Source organism: Canis lupus, chromosome 17 (assembly GCF_011100685.1).
Source record: "Canis lupus familiaris isolate Mischka breed German Shepherd chromosome 17, alternate assembly UU_Cfam_GSD_1.0, whole genome shotgun sequence".
NCBI lineage: Eukaryota > Metazoa > Chordata > Mammalia > Carnivora > Canidae > Canis > Canis lupus.
This window is the reverse complement of record NC_049238.1, coordinates 15711193-15730447: the sequence shown is the minus strand read 5'-3', so window position 1 is coordinate 15730447 and position 19255 is coordinate 15711193. Positions and strand designations below refer to the sequence as shown.

Sequence of the window (19255 nt, the reverse complement as noted above, 5' to 3'; positions counted from 1 at the left end):
TTAATGTCTCTCTGCTTAGACTTAGGTTCTCTAAAAGCAGACTCTTTGTCTTGTCTAATTGACAAGACAGAATTGAGTCTCCAGAATGCCCCACAGCATTAGTATGTTGTAGGTACCAGTATATCATGAATGAATGAGTGAACGAACGAATGAACCAAAAAACAAGCAATAGACCTAATGATTTTTCCTTCTCAGTCATCTTGCTTAAGCTTTTAAAGACTCCAGTTTCTAACTTTGAAAAGTCCCAATCCCATTACAAACAATTGGGATGTTGTGTTTTGTTTTGTTTTGCTTCCTGACCCACGTAGACTACTCTGGCTCCAAGTTTAGGGAATTACCAGCTACTACCTTTTTTGGTCAGGAAAACCATCCTTTCAAATTCTGTGTAGTTTTGCCATTGGAAACCAAGAGAAAGCTGAAATTGCCAAAGGCCCAAAGTAGCGATGTGAGAATGTAGGTGTAGACATGAGGATGGGTTTGCTGTTGTCACCATTCACTGAGGCTACCTGGAGGACACTGTTTAGTTTGGAATAACAGATGCTCTGTAATAGATGGCTGTGCTGCCCAGCAACCTGTGAAGAATAATTTGCGGTAGGTCTATGAGCATCACTGTTTTTTATTTGAGTTCTTTGTGATTCCAAATCTGAGAGACTCAAAAGGAAGGAAATTCCAAGAGATATTAAGCTGAAGAGAAGAGTAATTTGCATACAAAATAAAATAAATGTGAAGTGTATAAAATGACAAAAGTTTGGGAAGAATAGACTGTAGGAAGATTTTGAACCTATGTTTCAAATGTTTAATGTAATCAATCATAAGCTATAATATACCTATCTGAAAATATGCAAGCATTCTCTGTAATTAGCAACACTGACATGTAGATTAAATGCATGGAATGGCTTTTTTTTTTACATTCAGGTAATTAAAGTATAGAAAAATCTCTGTCCCAGAGGGTCATGAGTGTAATTCATATGAATAGAAAATAGTAAAAGTGGTCATTTCCTTAAATGCCATCTAAAGCAGAACATGTTGAAGTGGCATCATCCTTTTCAGCAATCACTAGTTGAAGGATCTCATGCTTTATTTCTTAGGATACAGGCTTAGTCATTTCCAAAGCCAAGTAGTTTGAAACACTTGTGAATATTGGCCTGCCTCTAACAACAATGATAGTGATTGACTCGGGGCACTTGGGTGGCTCAGTGGTTGAGCGTCTGCCTTTGGCTCTGGTCGTGATCCCAGAGTGCTGGGATTGAGTCCCGCATCAGGCTCCCAAAAGGGAGCCTGCTTTTCTCCCTCTGCCTATGTCTCTGCCTCTCTCTCTGTATCTCCCATGAATAAATAAATAAAATCTTTCCAAAAAATGATAGTGATTGACTCACCCGCAGGAAATTATGTCACCAAACAATAATATATACACTATATGATATATCTGTAATATAATATATCTCTAGTATACTATCTGAACAGTAAGCATAGTGATTGGTGATCTTTAGATTGTACTCTTTGTTTAAAAAAATGCCTATTTAATGAAACGGATTTTACACAATCCACACCTGAACATCATTCATCTTACCTTATGGCTGCACTTCAAATCATTCCTAAGTTCCTTTCTGTAAAATGATTAATAATAATAATAATTTCAGAAAAAAATAAACATCAAAATACTATTTCAAATCCCCAAAATGCATCTTCTGTGAAAAATCCCATTGTTTATATTTATTTTCCTGTACTATTCAAGAAACCATGGTTGTGCTTCATCATCAGAATTGACTCTGGTAGATTTCAAATGAGAATGTGAAATAGATGAGAATGTTTCAGTAGAGTAGAGTGAACTGGCCAGCCTAGAAGTTCTTTCTTTATTGAGACAGTAACATAAGAAAATGTGTTGTCGTGTACACAGATTTGGAAACCTCCTCTGAACAGCTGTGTTATAAAATTGGGTATACTTCCTTGACTTTGATGGGATTTTTTTTTTTTTTTGCCAGTAGGTTTCTGTATGAATAAAATAAATTCTTGTTGCTGTGGCTTATCCTATCAAATTTGGACTATAAATTTCATTGAAGTTACCATTCTGGTATCTAAGAAAAAGTAGGAGTTTCACCCAACAGGTAATAACTGTTGTTCTCCAAAGGCAAGAGAGGAAAACAAGTCTCATCAACTAAGTGTTAGTTGTGATAAACAATCTTTGGTCTTCTTATAGTTTTTAGAGGTAATGATGCATTCAGAGTATGTATTTGAACTTCCTTATTGTTTCAGTACATTCCCATGTTTTCAGAGTGCACTTGAATTCTCATTTTGTTATTGATATAGATCAACCACATGTAACCCTGTAGTTGCTCATGTATTTTTAGAGTTTCCCTTGCATGCAGTTTTGTTTAACATGGGTCACAGTAATGGATCATTTATACAAAGTAATGGATTGCTTCCTCTTTCTGCCAACTGATTTGATCAGTCTGAAGTTCCTTTGTACTGTGGGTTACATAACTAGTATGGAATCTATATGGTGTATTTTTTAGTATGACAGTAACTGTATTAACCATTTATATTCTCTAAATCTTTTAAGGACACTTTATATTTTTTAAGGACACTTTAATAAACACAAAGAAGCCCTTGTTATGAAGTGAATAAACTTGGAACTAGTATGAGCAATGGGTTATCATAAAGGACTAAGCCACCAGACTTCTTGCAGATAATTTTCATTAAGAGTGTTCTGGTTTAACTGTGGGTTGACCAGGGGAAAAAACAGAAACATTTCTTTCTAGCTTTCCCATTTAACATATTTTTTCTGCTTTTACAAACAGGATAGAACAGAACATAATCGTTTTACTTTCCTAATTAAGAATTTGTAGCACTTGAGGGTCCTAGTTCTGAATATTTTCCTTTATCATCCACAGTGCTGTTTTATAAATGATGGAAGGCTTAGGGGATTATTAAGATTAAATGTACTGATCTCACATTATTTGCTGGAATTATTTTTTAGTCAAATCCCTGATAGTAGTTGGTTTGGTTATTTACTAATATGGAGAAAATAAGATTGAGAGCTGAACAATTGCAGTTGGTGGAGACTGCATTATTCAATGACATTAATTCTCCAGGACACAGTTGAAGAACCTGAAAATAAGCAAAATTGCCTCTGTGTTTTCAGAATTAAAAGCCCCCCAAAAATAAATAAATAAAAATAAAAGCCCAAAGAGCATATGAGCCCAAACCCATAGAATGTCTCCTTTACAGTCCCAACCAGCTGGTTTCAAAGAAGAAAGAAAATTTGTACATCCTCATTGTCAACACATGCAAATATACCTGTTATCTCATTGTAATATAGTATTCCATTGTATAGGCACACTGCCATATGTGGGGCCATTCTTCATTATGAACTCTAGTCTCCAGTCCTTTGCTACTCCAAGTAACTCTTTTTTTCCAGTTTTCCCAACTGCATTTATTGAATAACTCCTTTTTTTCTCCATAGATGCCTTTATCATAAATTTTTTTTATCATAAATTTAATTCCTCAGGTATTCAGGTTTGTTTTGAGACTCTTTTATGTTCCACTGAACTATGTGATCTTTTTCTGATAAACAGCTTTGTCCAATATTTAGGAGAGCTAATCTTTTTTTCTTCTTTTTCAGAATTCCTAGGTGGTTAGTGCATTTCATTTTCCAAATGAGCATTAAAAGAATTCATTAAATTTCAAAATAAGAATCATCTTTTACTATTTTAATTGGGATTGAAATGAATTGGTCCATTAATTTAGTGGGAAAATTTATATCTCTTTTGTAACAGAAGAACAAAGAAATGAATTCCTTTTGTGTTTTAAACTTTTCTTTAGATAAGTGCACTACGTTTCTTCTTACATTTGTATGTAGCTATTTTTATATGTGGGTTTTTTTAATGTTTTAAACATAAGTCATAACTAATGGTAATTTTACCTTTCCAGTATTTACTCATTTTTTATCTTGTCTAATTTCACTGATTTAGTCCTTTTCAGACAGTATTAACAATGCAGTATTAACAATACAACAATATAATAATTCTACTAAAATGGAAGTCAAACAGATCACTCTTGCTTCCAAAACCCTTCAACAGCTTCTCAGCTACTCACAATAAAACCCAAAGCCCTACCAGACCCTACATCCTCTGTCCCCCGTGCTGCTCCTGTGATCACAACATGAACTGCTCTCCTTTCACACACACCATCCCAGCGATACTGTTCTCTGTGTTTTTGCTCAACACAGCAAATTAGGATCTGTCTTACAGGCTTTGCACTTGACTTGCCCTTCCATTTCCAGAAATACTTTTTTTCCAAATATCTTACAGTTCACTCCATGACTGGCTGCACAATTGTCATCTTTCTTTAGCCTTCCCTTAACACCCGATTTAAACTACAGCACCACTTCCAGCAATTCCTAGTCTCCTTTCATTATTGTATTTCTTCCCTATGTCACCATGGACTTGAGTTTACTAACATGCATTTTTGCATACTGTTATTATTGTTGTTAATAATTATTTTATTATTTGTTGTTATTCCTTAAATTGTCCTCTAATTGCTTTAGAATTATAATCATTTTTGTGACTTACACACATGCTTTATTTTTTTTAAAGATTTTATTTATTTATTCATTAGAGACACAGAGAGAGAGAGGCAGAGACATAGGCAAAGGGAGAAGTAGGCTCCTTGCAAGGAGCCGTATATGGAACTCAATCCCACATCCCGGGATCACGCCCTGAGCTGGAGGCAGACGCTCAACTGCTGAGCCACTCAGGCATCCCTACATACATATTTTAATCACTTTTTGTATCGTTTACTCAGTTATTTAATACTTGCTATCAATTATTTGTCTCTCTCATTGCAAAAGATAGAAAGAAGAAAAAAATAAGAAGGTCTATAAAAAATAAAAAGCAACAAGGTAAGATTTTAGGTTTATATTTTAGATTTAGCTCCAAAATATTAGGAATGATTTAAATAAAAAGGTAGTAAACCTATTAATCCTATTAGTTAAAAGACAAAGATTGTCAAATTAGAGGAAAAAAATCCAAATATAACTTGTAAATAAAGGCCTTAAAAAGATAGGATCTGAAAGAGTGGGAAAAGTTTTATAAATTTTAGGCAAAAGAAAGTTGGTATAACCATGTTCATATTAAAATAAGCCCTAAGGAAAAAGCATATTAGAAATGAAGAGAATTCCTTCATAATTATAAAAGTTTACTCTGTTAGGTACTAACAGTCAATATCAGGAAGGAAAGAGGTAATATCACTACTGTGGTCCAGAGATTGAAGTTAGTTTCACATTAGAAAATCAATTGATAGTTTACCATGTTAATAAATGAAAGGGAAAAAAATCATACAATCATCCCAATAGGTACAAAAAAGGTAATTAATAAAATTCAGCATCCATTTATGATTTTAAAAAGCAATTAACTAGGGATCCCTGGGTGGCGCAGCGGTTTGGCGCCTGCCTTTGGCCCAGGGCGTGATCCTGGAGACCCGGGATCGAATCCCACGTCGGGCTCCCGGTGCATGGAGCCTGCTTCTCCCTCTGCCTGTGTCTCTGCCTCTCTCTCTCTCTCTCTCTCTCTCTCTCTCTCTGTGTGTGTGTGACTATCATAAATAAAATAAAAATAAAAATAAATAAAATAAAAAGCAATTAACTAGGAATAGAGGAAATGTTTTTAATCCAACAAAGTGTATTAGTACACATCATGTTTTGTGATTATATTGAAAAAAAATTTTTTTAATTCAGGAGCAAGAATTATTTCTGTCAGTGTTGTAGTAAGGTTTTGGTTAGCTCAGGTAATATAAGAAAAAAAGATACAAGGATATGAAAGGAAGAAGTAACCTTGTTATTATATATGAATGATATAACTATGTACTTAGAAAATCCAAAGAATCTACAGACAACTTACTAAAACTAAGGGACTTTATTTAATAAGTTTGCTGGACACAAAATCAACATGTAAATATTTTTTATATCATACATACAAGCAGCAACCATTTAGTGAAAATTTTAAAATAGCCTATTTACAACAGCATTAAAATAATAAGTACCTAATAATCTGACAAAAGTTACGCAAAATGACTACACATAAAATGTATGTACATTTTTAGAGACATGAAGGAGAACTATCCCTATGTTCTCAGATTGGAAAACTCAGTATTTTAAAGATACTACTTCTCAAATTAATTTATAAATTTAGTACAATCAGAATCTCAGTGAGATTCATGTAGAAGTCAAATAGCCAATTCCAAAATGTTTATGGAATTGCAGAGAGCCAAAAATAGCCCAGGCATTTTTGAAGAGCAACATGATGGGGTTTAACTTACTATCCTAAATATCAAAATATCTTATGAAGCTTTAGTAAATAAGACACGGTGCTCTTGGCACAGAGTTAGAGAGGTATACCAGTAGAGTGAGTCAGAGAACACTGAAAAGAAACCATTCACATCTACATGGGATTCACACCATGAGTGTCACTGCAGAAAAGCCAGGAAGAAGCCTTTACAGTTAACAGCTCTGGGAAATTGAGTTTCCATATGGAAAGAAATTGAATTAGACCCATATTTCATGGCACACATAACAATCAGTTTCAGGTAGGTTATAAATGAAAGTATGGAAGACTAGATCACAGAGCTGTTGGAAATCCTATTAAAGAATGCTGGCTGCCAGGGAGCCTGCCGTGCCTGCGGACTGTGGCCCACCCGGCTCCCTCGGCGTGGCATGTTCTTGTGGCTCCTGGTGCGACTGGCGAATGAGAGCCCATCTGAAGCCAAGAAGTCAGTTCCTTCATCTTATCCTGTGCGGCCACCACAGCTGCTAACACACCTGCTTCCAGCCTCAAGGGAGAACTTTTCCTGTGGTTGGGGAAAGCAGCTCTCCTTCTTGGACCTTCGGCTGGGAGGCCTCAGCAGGGCAATGAGAAACCCAGCCTCTCCCAGCACCAAAGATTGCTTGTGTGTAAACCCATCCGTTTGAATCTCTCAAGTCTTGTTAAGTCCAATAGAACATTGGTAGCACTTAAAGGAATAAAAGGACTCAGATGTTAGAGCTACCCAAAAGAGAGGGAAAGACTTCTGAATTTGAAGGTATAAAATTCGTGGTTAATTCTAACACCATTCCCGTTGCTGAGAGAATTCATCATTTCTACCTCTCAGACTCTTAAAGCATGCGGCTTGGTATCCAAGTGAAATGCCAGATCCCCTAATTAAACTATTAACAATCAACAAAATGATAAAAATTTACTTTCTGCGTGAGTTCTAGGCACCTACTAAAGTGCCTGTACTTTCAAAAACAGAGGAGGAAAGTGTAATAGTTATTATTGCCACGTTGTGTAAGAGTTCTCATTGATCCACATCTTTAACACTTGGTATTGTTAGACTTCTTAATTTTTGTCAGTCTGAAGGGGATATTCCACGTCTCCAAGAGTGACAGCAGTCACGTTTGACTTTGAGCCATTGGCCGCGATCCCAAAGACTGTCTTTGGACAGAAAGGCAAAGGTGAAGTAGCAGCATACCACTGTTCACTGAATATGAGAGCAGGGTAAGCCTGTTCAAGGGCCCAGAGACCCTGGAAAGTTGTTGGATTCTTTGCGGGCACCTCCTGCAATGGCAGAGGACTGCAGTTATGATGCTGGTGCTTCACATCCTGCTTACCCTGTGTCCTCACCCTGTGTTGATTACAGCGAAATCAGGACCAGAGGGGAAGAAGACTGAATAACAGAAGAGTCCTGGGATTCCAGAGCTGACCTCATTTCTTCTCTGTCCGTGTTTGAATACATGGAGTTGGAATTCATGGTGAAAGTGGTGTCCAGGGAAGATAATTCCTTTAACTGACTTTTCTTGGTTAGTCAGACTTCACTGAGATTCCATAACCTTTATGTGAATCTTGATATATAATCTTTGTGTAAACCCATTGCCAAATAGGCAGCTGGCTCTGACTGGAAGATTCTGGATCATCCCTGATGCTCTGGAGTCCAAAGTCATCTGAATCACAAGTCCCCATGGATGCCTTTATTAAGCACACACAGTCCATCTAGCATCTTCTCTGCTTTGTACTTAAGAAGATGCCAAGGTGGCAGAAACTCCCCTATTCTAACTGAAACCCTACATTCATTCCAAAAGCACATTATGAGCATTTTGCATGTAAAGTTGCCAAAGCAGCATTTTTAAAAAATCATCAGAAGAGGCTATGGCTCCCTACTCCCAAAGAATGTCTTATTTACCACCAAGACCACAAGGAACAGCACATTCTTACTTATGTGACAGAAGAGGAGACCTAGTAGAAGTCAAATTATTGTGACCAAGGGAGAAACAGCTACAATATCTCGGCTACTGTTGAGAGAAAAGGAAGTCTATAAGAAATGGCTCAGCACTCAGCTGACAGGACCAAGGAAAAACAAAGATGATTAGAAAGAAAAAAGTCCTCCATAGTTTTACCCTCAAGTCCTTGTTCTTTATTAGAGAGACTGTGTATCAGTGAGAATTACAGATCAACTTGAACATTTGGGCAATGCCATCCCTACAGGTTACTACAGAAAAGGATTGTCAACGGTAGAGGATGAGAGTCCACAAAAACCTGTACTGTACTGTCAGTTCTACCAGGAAAACTGCACTCAGTTCCTCCAGAAGGAGGAATATAAATACATAAGGGAAATGGCAAATCACCGTTACCTCAAATCAAAGGAACAGACTCACAGACTCAGTTAAAAGGTAGCTTTACCTAATTTCTAAAGAAGCATTTTGAATGAGAAAAGTAGTATCTTCATGATTTGAGGTTGGACAGAAATTTTTCAAACTAGGCACAAAGAATAAGTATAAAAGAAAATATTTAAATTCGCTTCCATCAAACTTAAGAACTTATGTCCATTAAGAAAAATATCAGAGATGAACAGGCAAGCCAAGGACTGCAACATGACAAAAGACGAGTACCTAGAATTAAAATAAAATAAAATAAAATAAAATAAAATAATAAAATAAAATAAAATAAATAAAAAACTACAAGTCAAGAAAGAAAGTGATAAGCAGCCTAACAGAAAAGCATGCAAGAGACTTGAATAAGCACTTCAAGGGATATAGAAACCATAAACATAAAAGCTGTTCAACCTTGCCGGTCATCAGAGAAACACAAAACCATAGTGAAATACCGCTATTCATGAGGTTAGTCAAAATTACAAAGTTTGCCATAACCAAATTTAGTGCAGGTATGTAACAGCATGAATTCTCATGTCTGTTGGTATGGGGGGACATTCTTATAGCTACGTTGGGAAGCTATTTGGAATTATCTACTAAAGCTGAACTTTGGGCAGCCCCGGTGGCTCAGCAGTTTAGCACCTGCCTTCAGCCCAGGGCCTGATCCTGGAGACCCAGGATTGAGTCCCACGTCAGGTTCCCTGCATGGAGCCTGCTTCTCCCTCTGCCTATGTCTCTGCTTCTCTCTCTCTCTCTCTCTGTATCTCTCATTAATAAATAAATTTTCAAAAATAAATAAAGCTGAACTTATACATACCATATGATACAGTATTTCTACTTTGAGCGATACCATCAACAGAAGTACATGCGACCAAGAGGCATGTATAAAAATGTCCATAGTATCAGTAAGATAAATAGCAGTATGTTCATACAGTGGAAAACTACATAGCCAAGATAATAAGCTGTTGCTACATATATCAACATGGACGAATCTTATAAACAGTATTGAGTGAAGGAAGTAAAACACAAAAACATACTGTTGATTGCATTTATATAAAATTCATTCACAGAAAAGATTTAACTATCATATTAAGGAATATGTAATTAGTCTGCTTGAACTGCCATAACAAAATACCATAGACTAAGGGGCTTCAACAACTGACATTTTCTCAGTTCTGGAGGCTGAAAGTCCAAGATCAGCTTGCCCAGATGGTTAGTTTCTGGGGAGGCTTCTTGGCCTGTGGGTGGCTGTCTTCTCCATTGTGTGTTCACCGGACCTCTTTGTGTGTGCTTGGGAAGAGAGAGCCACCTCTTGAGAAGAGATTCATTCTCTGGTGAATCTCCTTGTAAGGATACTAATCCCACCTATTGGAGCCCCACTCTGTGACCTCATTTCTCTCTCCATATAATCACATTGGGAGTTAGGGCTTCAACTTATGATTTCAGGAGAGTCACAATTCAGTCAACTGCAGGACAATAACTATTAATATAAAGCAAGATAAGGAAGTGATTATAGTATTAAGGAATAAGTATTCATGTAAAGCAAAGTAAGGAAGGCAGGATAGGAGTTACCTAAGAGGTGAGCAGAGGTCGGAATTGGGATTGGAAGAACCCCTGCAGGCAGTGTTTTGTTTCTGGATCCAGAACAATAGAAATTATTTTTATCTATGAATTTTTAAAATATTGATATGGTAGCTAATGGTAAATTTAAAATGCTTTAGCAAAGCTCTTTCTTGTGGAGTATTATTAAAATATATTTCCTGATATCCCGATGAATTCAGTTGAAATTATATTTTTGTCCTTGAACATTTTCCCTTATAGGTAGAGATTCCCAGCTTTCCTTGTTTCTAGCCTGCATTTTACTAAGGTTAAATCAGGTGTCAGAAGTATGTTTGATCCTATTAAAGATTATCTTTTATTGGTAAGAGTAAGGAATAGAGAAGCTTATCAAGAGTGAACTATCCCCAAATATAATTAACAAAAGAAATGATGACCAGAACCAAAGTTCTTTATGTAGTTCTGATTTCTTCTGGTATCACTAGGCAGTGTGGTGGTATAACTATTAGAATGGAACGTGAATGCCTAATTTTGGTGGTCTTTCAAAAGGATTGTGAATTGCTGTCACAATCAGGAAGTTATCTAGGAATCTGATTTGTTCCTCACCCTGAATATTAACCCCAGTAACTCAAGGGGACATCCTTATGCCTCCCCCAGATTGCTTGTGCACTGAGAAGACAGCTGATGGTAGTTTTTTGCAGCAGATCTTTAGTTGTATTCTGAAGCCCTGTCATTTGTCCTGTACTGTACTATATAGAAGAAACAATAAAACAGTGGGTTATCCCTTAAGAAAACTTCTCATCAAAGTATGTTTTGTATTATAGATAATTCGCTCCTTTCTGCTCTTTCCAACAATTGAGCGAATGTCTGAGTCACCGAATGGCAGGATCGCCACTCCACTCCTGTGCTGGCTTCGATATGCTCTCTATGTTTTTGCCTACCTTCTACTTAAACCATGGCCTGAGAAAATCAAGTCCTTTGTTATCAGAATTGCTCTTCAAATGATGAACCTGCAGAGCGAATTTTCGGTCCTAAACATATTAGAACCATTCTGCCTTGGTAAGCACATTTTAAAAGGTATATGTTTTTTCCATTTCTTTGTGTCTTCCTCAATTTCTTTCATACATGTTTTAAGTTTTCAGAGTACAGATCTCTTACCTCCTTGGCTCAGGGTTTATTCCTAGGTATCTTATAGTTTTTGGTACAATTGTAAATGGGGATAAATTCCTTGATTTCTCTTTCTGCTGCTTCATTATTGGTATATAGAAGTGCAACAGACTTCTGTGCATTGATTTAAAGAATGAAATCTTGCCATTTGCAATGATGTGGATGGAACTAAAATGTATTAAATAAGTCAGTCAGAGAAAGACAAATACCATATGATTTCACTCATATGTGGAATTTAAGAAACGAAACTGATGAACATAGGGGAAGGGAGGGAAGATAAATAGATAAAGAGAGGGAGATAAACCATAAGAGACTCTTAACTTAATTTTTAAAATATTAACTATAGGAAGCAAATTCAGGGATGCTGGAGGGGAGGAGGGTGAGGGGATGGGGTAACTGGGTGATGGGGCCCTAAGGAGGGCACTTGACATAATGAGCCCTGGGTGTTATATGTACCTGATTAAACACTAAATTCTACCCCTGAAGCTAATAATATGCTATATATTAACTGGCTTGAATTTAAATAAAATTCTAAAAAATACATAAATGAAAGAAATAAAAATTAAATGGATAGGTTTATTCTTGTATCACAATGCAGAATTACCTCAGACAGTGAGTGAATATTGAGCAAGGAATTATTTTTCTCCTAAAAGCTCAAAACTAGACATAAAATAAAAACAGACATAGAGCCTTTCATTTTCATTTTCATCAGGCTTTGATTTAAAAACTTATCCTTCTGATTCTCCACTCTAGCTGCCAGATGGTGGGAGAGAATTCTATATATAGTACATATGGACTCTATAGGAATCCAGAGTACACCTTGTTAGTCCAGTGTAAGAACTTAGGAGAAACCAGCCAAGGAAACCAGGCTCAATACTCCCATAGAGTGAATAAGCAATGCTTTTATTTTCCCTTTTACATGTTTTTGGAGGAGTTTAAATGACAAAAGTAATTAATAACAGTCATTGTACTGATTATATTTTCTGAATGTGCCAGGGAATATTTGCTACTATAGTTTTTGGCTTCAATTTTTGTTTTTAAATGTAAGCTACCTTTAAAAAAATAAAAAATAAATAAATGTAAGCTACCTTTTTAGTTAATACTAATTTATAGGCTATTTATCAATTATTTTCATAATAAAATGATCCCTTCTTAATCTATACCTCAAAAGGTTATTGTAAGATGAAACATGATAATATATGCAAAGTGTCTATATAATATTTTATTTATAATAAGCCTCCAGTGAATGATATAACAACAATTGCAGCAGCAGCTAATGGCACCATTCTGGGTATTTACTTGTAGTCCTCAGAACTAATCTGTTTTGGATATTTTACTGTCCTCATTTTACAGGTGAAAATACAGAGATATAAAGAAGTTACATGATTTGCACAGTCATACAACTAGTGGGTAGTGTTCAGACTTTGGCAGTCTACCACTATACTAAAGATTCCTTTTACCATAGCTGCTATTGTCATCTTTTTGCCCCAGTCAGTTATAAAGGCAGGACTCCCAAAAGTTCATTATCTTTTCTTTATTTGTGGATTTTTGTCTGTTCCATGCTCTCTCCAACCCCCATTCTTTTAGTATACCCTAGCATAGCAATGGAAGAAGAGGAGAAAGGAAGAAAGGAAGCAAGATTCAGGGAAGTTATAAAAGTCACAAAAACTGAAGTTGGAGAGGCCCCTTAAAGACCTGATCCAACCCCTTATCCTTCCTTCCTATCATAGAAGAGAAAGAGATGGCCTAAGTGAGAAGGGCATTGTCTACATGTCAGAAACCCTTCTGCTGTCTGGTTCTTGGACATTGATCAGACCAAAAGTTAGACTAGATGATCTCTAAGGGCCAATATACCTTTGGAAATTATTTGAGACCAAATGGAAGTCACTTGAAATTCTGGCAAACATATATAAAATTGGGGATCCCTGGGTGGCTCAGTGGTTAGCACCTGCCTTCAGCCCAGGGCATGATCCTGGAGTCCCGGGAATGAATCTCACATCAGGCTCCCCGCATGGAGCCTGCTTCCTCCTCTGCCTGTGTCTCTGCCTCTCTCTCTCTCTGTGTCTCTCATGAATAACTAAATAAAAAATATTTTTTAAAAAATATAAAATTACTCCACATATGCTTCAGTAAATCATTTTATTTCCCTTTACAGTTTCTTTTTCCTTTGGGCATTTTTCTTTTTACCTGATAGAAGGAATTATAAAAAGCATTTTCCAATTAGAGATTCCATTTTCCTACAAAGAATTCTGCTTCTAGAAGGATGGAATGGATGTACTTTTTCCTACTAAGTACCAAAACCCCCTGCATATTCAGTAACATGTAGAAGGGCAAGAGAAAAAAAACACACACACACACAAACACACAAAAAAAGAGAAAAAACACAGAAAACAAACAAACAAAAAAAACAAAAAGCAAAAAAAAAACAAAAAGCAGAATGAAGAGAAAACAAGTAATAAAATGGCGTACAAGCTCTTCTAACATATCAATAATTACATTACATGGAAATGGTCAAAATACACCAATTAAAAGACAAAGATTGACAGAGTGGATTAAAAACACTACCTAAGTATATGCTGCCTTCAGTTCAAATATAATTATACAGGTAGATTGAAAGTAAAAAAATGGAAAGAGATACATTATGTAAACATTAATCAAGAGGAACCAGGAATGACTGTCTTAAAATCAGATAAAGTAGACTTTAGAGCAAAGAAAATTACAAGGGACAGAGAGGGACACTGCATAATAACAATAAGAAGTTCAATCTACCAAGAAGATAGAAGACATAGCAATCCTAAACATGTGTACACCAAACAAGAGAGTTGCAAAATATATGAAGCAAGACTGATAGAACTGAAAGAAGTAATGGACAAATCCACAATTATAGTTAGATACTTAAGAACACCTCTCTCAACAGTTGAAGGAACAAGACAGAAAATTAGCAAAGATATAGAAGAAGTGAACCACAGTATCAACCAACAGGACTTAATAGATATTTATAGAACACTTCACTCAAAACATCTGAGTTTCTGATAAGCATTAGATAGGAATGCCTGATTATCAAACTAACTGATTATCAAACTATCTGTGCTTTTCTTATACCTCTTTAGAAATATTTTCTAAAGCCATACCAGGACACAGAGTATACGAAAGTTTTATTTGTTTTTCTATATATGTTTAGTGGCTGTGTAACACATACGAGATATAGTCAAGTGTTTAATGTTTTTAACTAAAAGAGGTAATTATATAAAGATGTTTTCCAGTTTTTCTACAGCAGAGTTCTAAGCACCCTCTTAGAGAAGTGGGCTACATAAGCTGTCCTTGAAGGATAGGAATCTTCCTTTCAGCTATAGTGATTGACCTCCTACTATGTCTTCCAGTGGCCCCAAGTGCAAGCATCAAGAAACAAGATAGTTTGGATGACACTCTACCTTCCCTGGCTCAAGAAAACCAAAGCGTTCTAGCCACATTGCTCCTTCGGGACCCTGGGATTCCTTTTCTGCACAAGCACTGTAGAGTTATACTATGTGCAAATTACACTCTAAAGTAAACTGAGCTATCAGCTACCTTGCTTCATATCTGTTCCAAACATCCAAAGTCCAAACAAACTTTTAGAGCATAGCTTTCCTATTTCTGCCATCCTTGCTTCTCTGATTTTCTTTTGTCTTTGTTCTAGATCTGGCCTTCTGATGTAAGCAGTACTTCAGTGGTCTCTTTTTTTTCCATATTTCCCACTCAGTCTGTATAACCTTGAAGGCAGGCGAGAATTACTTGTCTTTTTTCTTTGGACCCTTGGTTCATTGTCTATTTGTGTCTTAATTAAATCTCCCAGTAGTCATCCTAGGCTGATCCTTAACCAAGCATTTCAACCATCCTAGCAAGCCTCTTGCTACCTTGGGATCCCCTTGGGATCCCCCATCACCCTTGTCTCCTCTTGCAACAAGTACCACAGAAACTGCCTCTGCCCAGGCTTGCCCTGGCTATCCCTTAGGTGATTCCCATCACCTTGCTTACTACAAAAGGAAGATGGTCCCAGCTGAGAGAGACCAATACTCATAAGACCATGGCTTTTGCAGATAATAGTGGCCTCCTCCCAAGCTTGTATCCCATGAATGGTAGAGGTAAATCAGTGTTCAAACCAACCCACTTGAATCGGAAGTATGATTTTTAGGTTACACAAAGAGAGGGCTAATCAAGAGGAAAAAGCGGGGTCCAAGATTATTCTCAGTGGTCTGTAACATCTGTGACATCCCTGCAGACCTGTTTCCCTGGCTTTACTGTCACCCAGACAGTGACCTTTAACATGCCAGCTTGACTTTGAGTAGGCCTTACGGTGTTTGCACATTATGTAATGTCTGTGCTTCAGTAGAAATCTTACAGAAACAAATGGAGGAAGTTTGCTAGTCCAAATAGTGGATAATAAATCCTGCCCTATCTAGATAGACACTGATTTTCTGTATCCTTTAGTTTATACACATATTTTTTTGTTGTAGTAAGGTCCGAAAAATTCAAGGAACCAAAATATTCAAGTATTTCAAATGCTGTTGCCCTTTTGGCAAAGATGGCACTTCCTTTGGGCTGGGAGTCCATGTATTAGCCTTCTTCCCCAGATTGAGTGAGTGAAACATCAGTTCCTATCTGGCATTCAGAGAGTAGCCCTAATTCAATTAGCATATTTTATAAACTTTACCACAGTGTCCATCAGATCAATTTACATAATTAGATTGTTTTAAATGTTGTTTTTAAAGAAAATATATGGGGTTTTTTACTTTAATTCTGGAATGTTTGCTGCTACATATTTTCTTTATAATAGATGTTCTTCTACTTCATAAGGAATAGGCTTTTCACTGAGACAGCTAAATTGGATTTCCTGATCAAAGCTAAAAGCAAATATATTTTAGCTTAGCAGTATCACAGGTCAAGATAATTAACTTTAAAAAATATTCTAGGGTCTTTTCGTTAGTTAGGCCAAATTGATGTTTTAATTCCTTTCAGTTACCTAACTAGAAAAACATAGTGCAGAGACAAAGGGCATTCCTGGTAGGTTATATTACTTTATTGCATACATTCTTGTAAAAAAAAAAAAAAAAAAAAAAAAAAAAACTTGTGTTATCTTTCCTTTCCTTGATCTGTGTAGAAATAACTATTTTAAACACATACAGTGATATGAAATGAACTCTTCAATGAACTGACACATAACCTTTACTAAAGAATCACACATTTCTTCTCAAAATATTTTTAACTCAATCTCAGAAAAAATTTTTTGAGTAAGACAAAACCAGACTCCCATGCTACCTATTCTCTTATTTATGGTGTAGCTTAGAAAAAATCTGTTGTTAAAAGGCAACTGCAACTTTAATAATTCTTAGAAATCTAGCCTGAAATGCAGCATGACAGAGAAGTTTTGTGTGTGTGTACATGGTCAGTATTAGGATTTAGGATAAAAGATAATGATTGGATACAATACTAGAATACTAGACCATCTCTAGTTTAAAATTAAATGACTCAATGAAAGCTTTACTATAGCTTTCTAAAGAAATTTGTATGTGTATGTTATCCTGCTATTCTAAGAAGTTGTATTATTTTTTTCTAAAAAAAAATCATACACCTTGAGTGGTGTTTTTCCCTTTGGTGAACTCAGTGTCACAGAGATAAGGTGATCCATTTGCAGACTAAATGGATGGTTATAATAACGAAAATAATGGTAAAATCAAACAAACCGAGGCATTCTACTGTGGAACCCTACAGGAGGCATTGGATTACGTGTCACCAAACTAGCAGGACAACTTGGCTTCCAGTCCCCAACTTCTACCTTAGAAAACTATCTGTGCATCTCCCCCAGACTTCTTATTGTATCACTCATTGTGGTTTTACTTCCCTCTGCATTTTCCCTCACTGCTGAGACGAGTGCTTTAGGAGACCTAATTTTTGGCCAGTCTCAACAAAAACCCTTAGACTTTCCCTCTTACCTGCAGGGATCTGTCCCAGTTTATACCAGTACATCCCTCCTTGGCTCACCAGTGTGATTGGGTTTCTGCCCCCAGTTCTGGGCTCCCCTGTAACATCAGCTTTGCACCACTTCCAGGAAAGCAACAGGTTTTTCCTCCCAACCACTGCCCCCCTACAACTCTTCCAAAAAACAACATCAGCTCAGTCCCTCCTAATCTTATTTAACACCCTTACGGATACCTGCCATGAACCAAGTACTCAGATAAGCCCTGGAAAGAATAATAAATAAAGCTCTTGCCTTTAAGTTAACTTCCAGCATGGTCAGGGAGACAAATGTGAAGAATTTTAAACTCTCAGAGTTAGGGCTTTCATGAGAACAGATAGAGGAGAAATCAGTTCTCCCTGGGTCAGGAACAGAGAATAAGACTACTGAATTTGGCTTGAAGATGAGTTTGGATTTTTCCAGAAGAACGGAATAGCATCAAGATAGGTGATGAAATTCAATAGAAGGCAATTCTCCATTGTAGATTACATATACTTGGAGAACTTAATGATGCCATCTGACTTGTGAGATGAAAATCCTTCTGTCTTCCAATGTCAGCCCCCACTCCTTTCATCCCCTTAGCCACTCTCCTGCGAGGTGAAGTGCTGTAGTGATCCTTGAACAATGAGCAGGTTTCAGAAGATATAGTAGCAAAGTATAGTATATTAGACTCCTCAGTGAGTTTTCTTTGTACCTGTATTGAGATTTGTAATGGAAAAAAACAAGTAAACAATTCCCATTCTTCTAAGTCATTCTCTTTCCTTCATGTTCATGTTTTTGTTTCCATTACTCTTGCTCCTGGATATTTCCCTCACTGTGGTGCTTGAAACTCTGAATTCTGCTGGGTTTCCGAGAATGCTGTTGACAATCATTGCCAAGAGAAATGTGTTTTCCCCTTAGGAAATTACATGTCCATTTGGTATTATTATTTCTGACCACTGTGTTGTGTTACGAGCATTTCTGAGGAATGAAAAAGATGGCTTCCTTGGAGCAATTACTGGAAAGGAAACTGGTATGTTACTTTCTTTAAAAAAAAAAAAAAAAGTATACTTAGATCAGAAATTATCAGGGAAAAAAAGAATAGAAATAAAGACAGGGTAAGGTACATCCTCTGATAAGAAATTTTACTCTTGGAAATATAAAATTCCTTACAAGTGATTTGCATTTTTAAGTTGCTCCTAATTTTGGAATAACACTACAGAAAATTGATTAAAACATAAATGTTTTTACCTGCATGAATTATCCCAAAGTAAACTCCCATATAACACACACCCAGCTCAAGAGTCACCGTTGCCTGGATCTCAGAAACCTCCCTTAAGGCCCTGCATTTCCAAAAATCCACTTCTGAGCTCATTCGGGCTGTTGGCAAGAGTCCATTTTATGTGGCCTTATGACTGAGGTCCCCACTGTCTTGCTCACTATGAGCCAGGGATCCCTCTCAGCTCCTAGAAGTCACTCTGTTCCTTTCCACGTGATCTCCAGCTTCAAACCAGCAGTGAAACTTCTAGTCCTCTTAGCACTTTGAATCTCTGACTTCCTCTTCTCCCACCAGCCAGAGGAAAACTCAGATTTTGAAGGATGTGTGTGATTAAAGTCATCTCTACTCTATGATGTAATCTCATCATGGGGGTAATACATCATCAGATTCACAGGTGCCACCTGCACTCAAAAGGGAGGAGACTGTAGAAGGACAAGTAGTATTGTGTCACTTGCCCTCTGTTTTCTGCTGCTCTTAAATGCTACCTCTGTCAAAAATCCAGTATCCATATATGCATAGTCATTTCTGGAAGAGTTTATATAGAATCAATATTATTTTTTCCTTAAATGTTAAGTAGAATAGACCAATGAAGTCCTCTTGCCCT

At 36.7% G+C, this 19255-nt stretch overlaps 1 protein-coding gene across 7 annotated transcripts in view; it reads left to right on the top strand.

Annotated features, from left to right (window-relative positions):
* Positions 1-19255, top strand: part of LDAH (lipid droplet associated hydrolase) — a 104787-nt gene that overhangs the window by 62242 nt on the left and 23290 nt on the right. For 6 of the 7 annotated variants that reach the window (XM_038560877.1, XM_038560878.1, XM_038560880.1 and 3 more), the window contains one exon: positions 11059-11293. The exons of the other annotated variant lie outside the window; for it this stretch is intronic. In XM_038560877.1, coding sequence (XP_038416805.1) covers positions 11059-11293 — 235 coding nt within the window. The remainder of the gene's footprint in view (positions 1-11058; positions 11294-19255) is intronic. 7 annotated transcript variants of the gene reach the window in all.